At 44.2% G+C, this 9,706-nt stretch overlaps 1 protein-coding gene across 1 annotated transcript; it reads right to left on the reverse strand.

Annotated features, from left to right (window-relative positions):
- Positions 1-685: 685 nt before the first annotated feature.
- LOC127320993 (tyrosine decarboxylase 1-like) lies at positions 686-2,429 on the reverse strand. Its single transcript, XM_051350053.2, has one exon. It carries the CDS (start codon positions 2,342-2,344, stop codon positions 830-832), a length of 1,515 nt encoding a protein of 504 aa, XP_051206013.1. The 5' UTR covers positions 2,345-2,429; the 3' UTR covers positions 686-829.
- Between the last annotated feature and the right edge of the window lie 7,277 nt (positions 2,430-9,706).

Consider the following 9,706-nt stretch of genomic DNA (forward strand, 5'->3'; position numbering starts at 1 on the left):
CCCACGGCGGTCGTGCCACCTCGCGCACTGATTGAAGGGAGCACAAGCACGGGGAGGACCAAGTCGTTCTCTCCCACTGCTTCCGGCCGCCGGCGACCATGTCCCGCTCCCGCGTGGAGCGCTGGACGCCGCTGGCGACCATGCCCCGCTCCCGCGTCGAGCGCTGGACGCCGCCGTTTCCTCGCCCTCGAGCTTGCCCAGCGCCGCTCCAACCCCACCGCTGCTTTACGCTCTCCCTCGGCACATTCTCCGGCCGACCGTGAGGAAGAGAAGGAGGACGGGAATGCACGGGGAGGCGAGAGATGAGGGAGCCAGGCGGATGCTTCGGGAGAGATGAGGGGCGGATGGGCCAAGGCCTCTCCTGTACAGGGTGGAGCCCACGGAGGACGCGTGTTGCCTCTTGGATCATTTGAGCGTGTACCGCTTTGACCAGACCAAGGCTACCGGCAACCGGAAATAAAAGGAACGAAACCAGCAGGAAAGGGGAAGCAAAGCGACCAAACAAAAAAAGAAAAATGAAAAGCTGAGCACCCGATTTAATAGGACAATCACGTACGCGTCACAAGATAATTGGATAGAAAATGTGTTTCAACAGTGCACCGATCAATTCAAGAGCGTGAAACAGTCCAACTTTTATATAGGGTATATTTGCTACCAGTAGAAAAAATTCAAGTAAAGACAAATCTGGAAAAACATGCTCGTCTTATTTATCAAATTGCAGGTAACAGTACTCCACACAAAAGGCAAATCTGGCCGGAGTAGCTTCATGCCACATATATTACAATTAAGAAATATTGTACTGGCGGTGGATTGGTTCCAGTGTTGATGCTTAATTCATCTCCCTGAGTTGTGCGGACTCTCTTGGAAGGGCACCGACTTCCTTAGCCTTCTCCTTGACAAGCTTCCATGCGTCCCGGACGTGGCGCATCTGCGTCATGGCTCCGCCCATGGCCATACGGATAACAAACTTGTTATCCACCACAAAGTGTGTCATGAACGCCCGTCCGCTTGTGTTGATGGCCACGAGGAGCTTGCGGTTCAAGGCGTCCACAGCAAGCTCACCCTCTAGCTCATACTGTGGGCGGAGGCGGAAGGTCACGAGGGAGAAGCTCCTCGCCGTCATGACCTCGAACCGTTCGTCCGCTGTGACCATCCGCTCGAACCACTTGGCCATTTCGACGTGCCTCCGTATGTGTGCCCTCATCCCTGCTGCGCCGTGGCGCCGCAGGACCACCCATAGCTTCATGGCACGGAAAGGGCGCGACAATGCAATCTGCCAGTCCTTGTAGTCGATCACCTCTGTGCATCCCTTGCCGATATTGTTGAGGTACTCCGGATTCGTCGACAGTGCGGAGGTAAGAACTTGTGGGTTGGCAACCCACAGGCAGCAGCAGTCCATGTTGGTGAGGAACCACTTGTGCGGGTTCATGCTCACGGAATCCGCGAGCTCGGCGCCGTCGATGCAGTCCCGGAACTCGGGGCAGATCAGAGCGCTTCCGACGAATGCGGCGTCGACGTGTAGCCACATGCCATACCGTCGTGCCACCTCGCCGAGACCCCGCACAGGGTCGACGGCGCCGACCCCGGTAGTGCCAATGGTGGCGCAGAGGTACAAGGGCACGAGCCCGCTGGCAATGTCGGCCTCCACCGCGTCGCAAACGCTGTCAGCTGTGAGGCCGTACCCCGACGATGCCGACGTTGGGATGATGCGGAAGTTGGCTGGCGGAATACCGATGATGCTGGCGCCCTTCTGGAAGGTGGCGTGGCTCTGATCGGAGGCGTAGACCACCAGCCTCACGATGCCTTCATGCCCCAAGCTTCTTAGGGCGCGATCGCGTGCGGCCGCAAGCGTGGACACCACGCCTTCGCAGGTGCTTCCATGCAGCACACCGCCACCGCCGCCGGAGAATAGGAAGCGGTCGGGGAGCCCTAGCAGCTTGCACATCCAGTCCACGACGATGCTCTCAAGCTCTGTTGCGGCCGGCGAGGAGGCCCAAGAGAAGGGTACCACGTTGAGACCGGATGTAAGCATATCACCCACCAGCCCGGCCGCGCTCCCGTTTGCCGGGAAGTAGGCGAAGAAGTTTGGGCTCTGCCAGTGTGTCAGTCCCGGGACGATGTGTTGCTGCACATCCTCCAGTATAGCTTCCACCGGATCGCCGTGTTCGGGCGGCGAGTCCGGTAGAAGCGTCCGGAGCCACCCTGGCTCGGCGTCGGGCCGGACAGGGTAACTCTCGATGTCGCGGTAGTAGCCGTTGAGAAAGTCGATCACCGGGCGCGACTCATCGAAGAATGCCTCGGGACCAAGTGGCAATGGGGCGTCAAGAGGTGGCAGGCTCCCCATATAGCTAGCTAGGTGATGACAAGGACCTAAGGGCGTACTTGTGTCTGCTAAACCCGCTCTAGTACTTTGGGCAGCTCCTGTTGGGTTGGACGTTTTGCAATGGTACGGGAGGTTTGCACGTCGTGCTTATATAGCCCAAACCATCCATATAGCTGACACAGGAGATCCGCACATGTGTTACCTTTTTTTTTTTTGAGAACAACCGCACATGTGTTAGCTGTCATGATAGCCTTGCTGCAACGAACATACTCATGCCTGCCGGGCGTGGGCGGTGGGCCGACCGACCCCGCGACTTGACGCGCTAAAGGCCGAAGGGGCTCACGTTTTACTCGCTTTGGTTCACTGGATCTCAGGCTGTGTTTGATGGCGGCGTCGGGTTAACTTTGGTGGGTATCGAGGCTCCCCGGCTGGGTATCGGGGCCGCCCGTCGATCCATCGGCCTCCTCTATCGCATTACATTGCACCAACGACATGCATGCGTGGGCCTAATGGTAGTTAGATTTCATCACATTCCTGGAAAATGCTTCCGGTAACCACGGCCAAAGCAATCCCTTATTTTTTAGGCGTATTTCAGGAATTGATGATTTGTCTCGGATTACTAAAATGTGGCTAATTAGTTACGATTGTTTCTTTTCATCCTCTTGGCAAATACATTGGGGTTCATTTAACATCCGAAAGGTCAGTATAACTCAAAACCACGCAAAATAGAGGTTTCCTCTTCTGCAACATTAGAAACAAATGAAAGAGCATTTTGTGGAAAATCCCAAAAAAATATGTAGGGAACCTCTCATATCATGCAAATATCATGGAATAAACACCAAAGTTCACGATACATTCTACATGTGTCAATCACCTCTAACAAAGATCACTAGCAGACAATAAATAAGCATTTGTGAGCACAAAGTCATGTCAGCCCATCAGATGACATGCCAAGTTAATGCTTGTCAGAAATCTGAGTCACCTCCAATGGGCTTTTTTTCTTTCAAATGAGCACTTTTACTGACACCGCCTGTCAAGGGTACACCTCCAAGTAATTTCCGGGTGACTGCTAAAGTTATCACTAACAAGTTTCTTAGTGCCCGTCACAGACAACCCGTCAGAAACAATGTATTATGTATCAAAGCTCCTAGATACCATTAACTCTTAAGATGAATCTTTTATAATGTGACGATGTGTTCTCCCTGCCACACGGTATTGTTACTATGCTATAGGTGAGTCTACATCGTACCCTCTGTAACTTAACTCTCCTTTTGATCCCGTGATATGTGATTTAATTTGATAGCACTTAGTAAGGCTAGCTTGCAATGCCCATATAGAATTAATGCACGTACTAGCCAACTATTCCAAAAGTCCATACTCAGAAAGAGGACCGATCATTATACTCTAACTCTATCCCTCATGCTTATTTTTTGTGTGTCTTCACATGCGCAGAGTGGGCATGCCGCAAATTTTCTTGGTATCTAATCCTTGGGATGGTCCGGATCAATCAAACCTTTAGCTAAGCTAGTGTAAGGCGGATTAACATCACATGCCCATGACCAGTGAAATCAGATCTTTTACCAACTTACACATTAATCTAGGTCGGGTGTCTAATTTAAACTTTCCAGTAATGACAAATTAGTATACACAATTTAATTATATGGTTCTACAACCAAATCATGCCATAGTCAAATGTTTATACAAGGACTAAGCTCTTGTTTTATACATACAAAATGTGAATATCTTTAGGGCACATATCCCCAACAGAAACTAGGACGCACGAATGGTTTCCGTCACGAATCTTAGAACACTGGGCGGTGTATATCTATAGGACTCGTCCGTTTAATAGAACCTTGATCTAAATGTGCAATTCATGGTGCAGATCCTACCACAGTTGCAACGGTCAGTGCTATAATCATGAGGTAGATTGCGGGCCAGGATCTTTTGTTCACGTAATGGGATAGTAAAAGGTCGGCATTGTTCATTTTATTTTCAATGATTATCAGAAAAAAGGAAATAATTTTTTTTGCGAAAATTCCACCAAGCTATCATCAACACAAGTACAAAGATGCCCAAACTAACAAAAGTTACAAATATATCATTGGACCACCAAGCGACGACTATTGACACTAGCGTGAGACAAAGGTGCGCCTCCGTCCTCGCCCCTCCATCACCGGAGCCATGCAAAGCTTTTCGCAGTAGAGCTTGTTGTAGCAGACAGACGGGAAGTCGTCGTGCTAAGGCCCCAAAGGATCAACGCACCAAAGCAGCAACCATCAACAATGATGACAACCGTAGATAAAAGAGACTGACCTAAACAACACAATCGAGCAGGAAAGACGACCGGATAACGGGATATTCGCTGGACACATAACTCCACGCGCCCACCGCCGGCGCTAGATGCACCACCAGAGCGAGGATAGGACGGGAAGGACCTTATTCTGACTTCAGGAAGTAGCCGCCGCCTCACCATCCCGAAGAAGACACTGAAAACAAACTAAACGAAGAACAAAATCTTCCCGCCAGTGAGAGGCCGCAGTCTGCCACACCTCCAAGGCCCCAAGGCCATTGGAGACGGAGCGGACCGGCAGCATCGCCCGCGAGGGGGACGAAACCCTAGATGGGTTTTAGAGCCGCCTCTCGACCGCCTTGTTGTCTTTCTCTTTCCCCATACTGGTTCAATTGCGGTGTCCAGACCTTAAAAAAGGAAACAATTATGTATAGCCTGAAAAGAAGTATAGTAACTGTTTATGCAAAAATAGACAATTATTGCTCAATTCCGATGTGATAAAACAATGTTTATAGACCATGCATGAGAGACAGCAAAAGTGACCATGCACGATACAAGAACAAAACTTAGCAATGCATTTCATTTTTTGTAACGTGGTACAACTCGATGATACACAAAAAGAGAGAGACCACTGGACCGCTCCCTCGAGCAACTGGACAGGGCCGCCGTCTCACAGTGCAAAAACAAAACAGTCTGCTCTCCTACAGTTAGTTTTAGAGATTACAAGTCTTTCTTATTTAGATTGTGTGTGCAAATTTGTAAAAGCGGATCGATTACAGGTTATGGTTAGCCACTTTGTCAATGTCTCACAAACTTTGTGAGAGTAGACACTAGTAGAAAATCTCCCTTTAGTACCGGTTTTAGAGGACCTTTAGTACCGATTTTGGAACCGGTACTAAAGCGTCCCCCCCTTTAGTATCGGTTCCTTATGAACCAGTACTAAAGGTGTCTCCACGTGGGCACGGAGGAGTCCGCGGGGCTGGAGGCCTTTGATACCGGTTCGTAACACGAACCGGAACCGGTACTAAAGGTTGGCTCTTTTTTTTCTCTTTTCGATTTTTTTTAAATTCAACTTTTCTTCCCAATTTTTATATTTGAATTGTTTAACCACTTAATCACACTATACACACATTTATCACTAAGCATTAACTTCTTATTTCAATCTAAATTAGTCGATTCTACTAACACTTCCCCACAGGTCACCCATCCTTAGACTACTCCGGTCCTAGCACGTTTAACTTTTTAGTTCCTTCCCTATGAGCTACCTACAAACAACTAATGCTTCCCTGACAATAGTATTCAATCAATCCTATTAACCCATGGACTATGACGTCACACACATTTATTTAATGAATCAAAATAAGTATTTAAATAAAAATAAATAAATCATTAATAATAATATTGAATTAACATATTCTTGTATGCAAATAATAATTATTTGCCTTTTTCTATTTAATATTGTATAATTCATATCTGCAAATCTGTAAATCAAAATTTGACAAATAATATGTCCAAATCGATTAGAAAAATGAGAGAAATCCAAATATGACATCCATATCATCCACATCCACGCACCTCTTTTCAAAATGACAAATTCTTGCCGATTCGGCTGGAAACGGGTAAAATTTGAACTACATGTGCATCGTAGTTTGCTCATGATTTTTGGGAAAAATCATTTTTTGGTACACAACTACCTATTTCATCATAGATATACAAAGAGTTTCTCAATATTCAACCCCTAGCTACGAACGGTCGTGCCCGCCGTCTTGACTTTTTCCTGAAACCGGCATAGAAAATTCTACAAAATTCACAAAAAATCAAAATGGTGTAAGACATTCACGTGGTGTCATTATATATGCCCTAGTATCTACCAAAAATAATATACTTGGAATACCAAAGTTATGTTGAAAATGTTTTCAAAGAAAACGAGCTATCTCCTACGAACATTCTAGGGTTTCGGGCCAAATAACGGGTGTTTTGACCACATCCACGGCATAGTTTGCTAAAATGTGTCCATATTCCACACAAACATGCATCTTGGAAGCACGGACAACGTTCACGAAGGAAGTTTTCATATTTATTAGGAAAAAAACCATTTCCCATTTTTCGAGTGCGAAAAATGGGTTTTTTTGTGAAGCAGCAATCAGAAATATGTTGCAAAAATTGGGAAATGCATTTTTTGAGTACATTAGACAATGTTAGATTCAAAAATAACCAAAGTGTTGGCTGTGAAAAGGTTTCCATGCACCTCTTTTGAAAATAACAAATTCCTGCCGATTCAGTTGAAAACGGGTAAAATTTGAACTGCAGGTGCATCGTAGGTTCCTCATTTTTAGGTACAAAACTACCTATTTTATCAGAGATATATAAAGAGTTTCTCAATAGAACTCCTAGCTACGATCGGTCGTGCCCGCCGTCTTGACTTTTTCCTGAAACCGACATAGAAAATTCTACAAAATTCACAAAAATTCAAAATGGTGTAAGACCTTCGCGTGGTGTCATTATATATGCCCTAGTATCCACCAAAAATAATTGACTTGGAAACGAGCTATCTCTCACGAGCAATCTAGGGTTTCGGGCCAAATGACGGTTGTTTTGGCCACATCCATGACATAGTTTGCAAAAATGTGCCCATATTCCACAAAAACATGCATCTTGGAAGCACGGACAATGTTCACGGAGGAAGCTTTCATATTTATTGGAAAAAACTATTTTCCATTTTTAGAGTGCGAAAAATGGTTTTTTTTGCGAAACAGCAACCACAAATATGTTGCAAAAATAGGTACATGCATTTTTTGAGTACACTAGACCATGTTAGATTCACAAATAACCAAAGTGTTGGCTCTGAAAAGGTTTTCAAGCACTTCTTTTGAAAATGACAAATTCTTGCCGATTCAGCTGGAAACGGGTAAAATTTGAACTGCAGGTGCATCGTAGTTTGCTCATGATTTTTGGGAAAATCATTTTTAGGTAGACAACTACCTATTTCATCGGAGATATACAAAGAGTTTCTCAATATTCAACCCCTAGCTACGATCGGTCGTGCCCGCAGTCTTGACTTTTTCCTGAAACCGACATAGAAAATTCTACAAAAATTCACAGGACTTCAAAATGTTGTAAGACCTTCGCTTGGTGTCATTATATATTCCCTAGTATCCACAAAAAATAATATACTTGGAATATGAAAGTTCCGTTGAAAATCTTTTCAAAGAAACGAGCTATCTCCTATGAACATTCTAGGGTTTCGGGCCAAATGACGGGTGTTTTGGCCACATCCATGGAATAGTTTGCTAAAATGTTCCCATATTCCACACAAACATGCATCTTGGAAGCAAGGACAATGTTCACGTATGAAGATTTCATATTTATTGGAAAAAAAACCATTTTCCATTTTTCGAGTGCGAAAATGGTTTTTTTTTGTGAAGCAGCAACCACAAATATGTTGCAAAAATTGGGACATGCAATTTTTGAGTACACTAGACCATGTTAGATTCACAAATAACCAAAGTGTTGGCTCTGAAAAGGTTTCCATGCACCTCTTTTGAAAATGACAAATTCTTGCAGATTCATCTAGAAACGGGTAAAATTGGACAAATAATATGTACAAATTGATTAGAAAATGAGGGAAATCCAAATATCACATCCATATCATCCACAACCACGCACCTCTTTTCAAAATGACAAATTCATGCCGATTCGGCTGGAAACGGGTAAAATTTGAACTGCAGGTGCATCGTAGTTTGCTCATGATTTTTGGGAAAAATCATTTTTCGGTACACAACTACCTATTTCATCAGAGATACACAAAGAGTTTCTCAATATTCAACCCCTAGCTACGAACGGTCTCGCACGCCGTCTTGCCTTTTTCCTGAAACCGGCATAGAAAATTCTACAAAATTCAAAAAAAATCAAAATGGTGTAAGACATTCACGTGGTGTCATTATATATGCCCTAGTATCCACCAAAAATAATAGACTTGGAATACCAAAGTTCTGTTGAAAATGTTTTCAAACAAACGAGCTATCTCCTACGAACATTCTATGGTTTAGGGCCAAATGACGGGTGTTTTAACCACATCCACGGCATAGTTTTCTAAAATGTGTCCAAATTCCACACAAACATGCATCTTGGAAGCACGGACAATGTTGACGGAGGAAGTTTTCATATTTATTGGGAAAAAACCATTTCCCATTTTTTGAGTGCGAAAAATGGGTTTTTTGTGAAGGTACAACCACAAATATGTTGCAAAAATTGGGAAATACTTTTTTGAGTACATTAGACCATGTTAGATTCAAAAATAACCAAAGTGTTGGCTGTGAAAATGTTTCCATGCACCTCTTTTGAAAATGACAAATTCCTACCAATTCATCTGAAAACGGGTAAAATTTGAACTGCAGGTGCATTGTAGTTTGCTCATGATTTTAGGGAAAATCATTTTTAGGTACTCTACTACCTATTTCATCAGAGATATACAAAGAGTTTCTCAATATTCAACCCCTATATAAGATCGGTCGTTCCCGCCGCCTTGACTCTTTCCTGAAACCGACATAGAAAATTCTACAAAATTCACAAACATTCAAAATGGTTTAAGACCTTCGCGTGGTGTCATTATATATGCCCTAGAATCCACCAAAATAATAGACTTGGAATAACAAAGTTCTGTTGAAAATGTTTTCAAAGAAACGAGCTATCTCCTACGAACATTCTAGGGTATCGTGCCAAATGACGGGTGTTTTGGCCACATCCATGGCATAGTTTGCTAAAATGTGCTTGTATTCCACACAAACATGCATATTGGAAGCACGGACAATGTTCACAGAGGAAGTTTTCATATTTATTGGGAAAAAACCATTTCCCATTTTTCGAGCGCAAAAAATGGGTTTTTTTGTGAAGCAGCAACCACAAATATGTTGCAAAAAAAATTTACATGCATTTTTTTGAGTACATTAGACCATGTTCGATTCAAAATAATCAAAGTGTGGTCTATGAAAAGGTTTCCATGCACATCTTTTGAAAATGATAAATTCCTGCCGATTCTGCTGAAAACAGGTAAAATTTTAACTGCAGGTGCATCGTAGGTTGCTCATGATTTT

Source organism: Lolium perenne, chromosome 6 (assembly GCF_019359855.2).
Source record: "Lolium perenne isolate Kyuss_39 chromosome 6, Kyuss_2.0, whole genome shotgun sequence".
Lineage (NCBI taxonomy): Eukaryota > Viridiplantae > Streptophyta > Magnoliopsida > Poales > Poaceae > Lolium > Lolium perenne.

Coding starts and splice junctions, on each gene's coding strand:
- LOC127320993 (XM_051350053.2), bottom strand. CDS start 2,344: ATGGGGAGCCTGCCACCTCTTGACGCCCCATTGCCACTTGGTCCCGAG.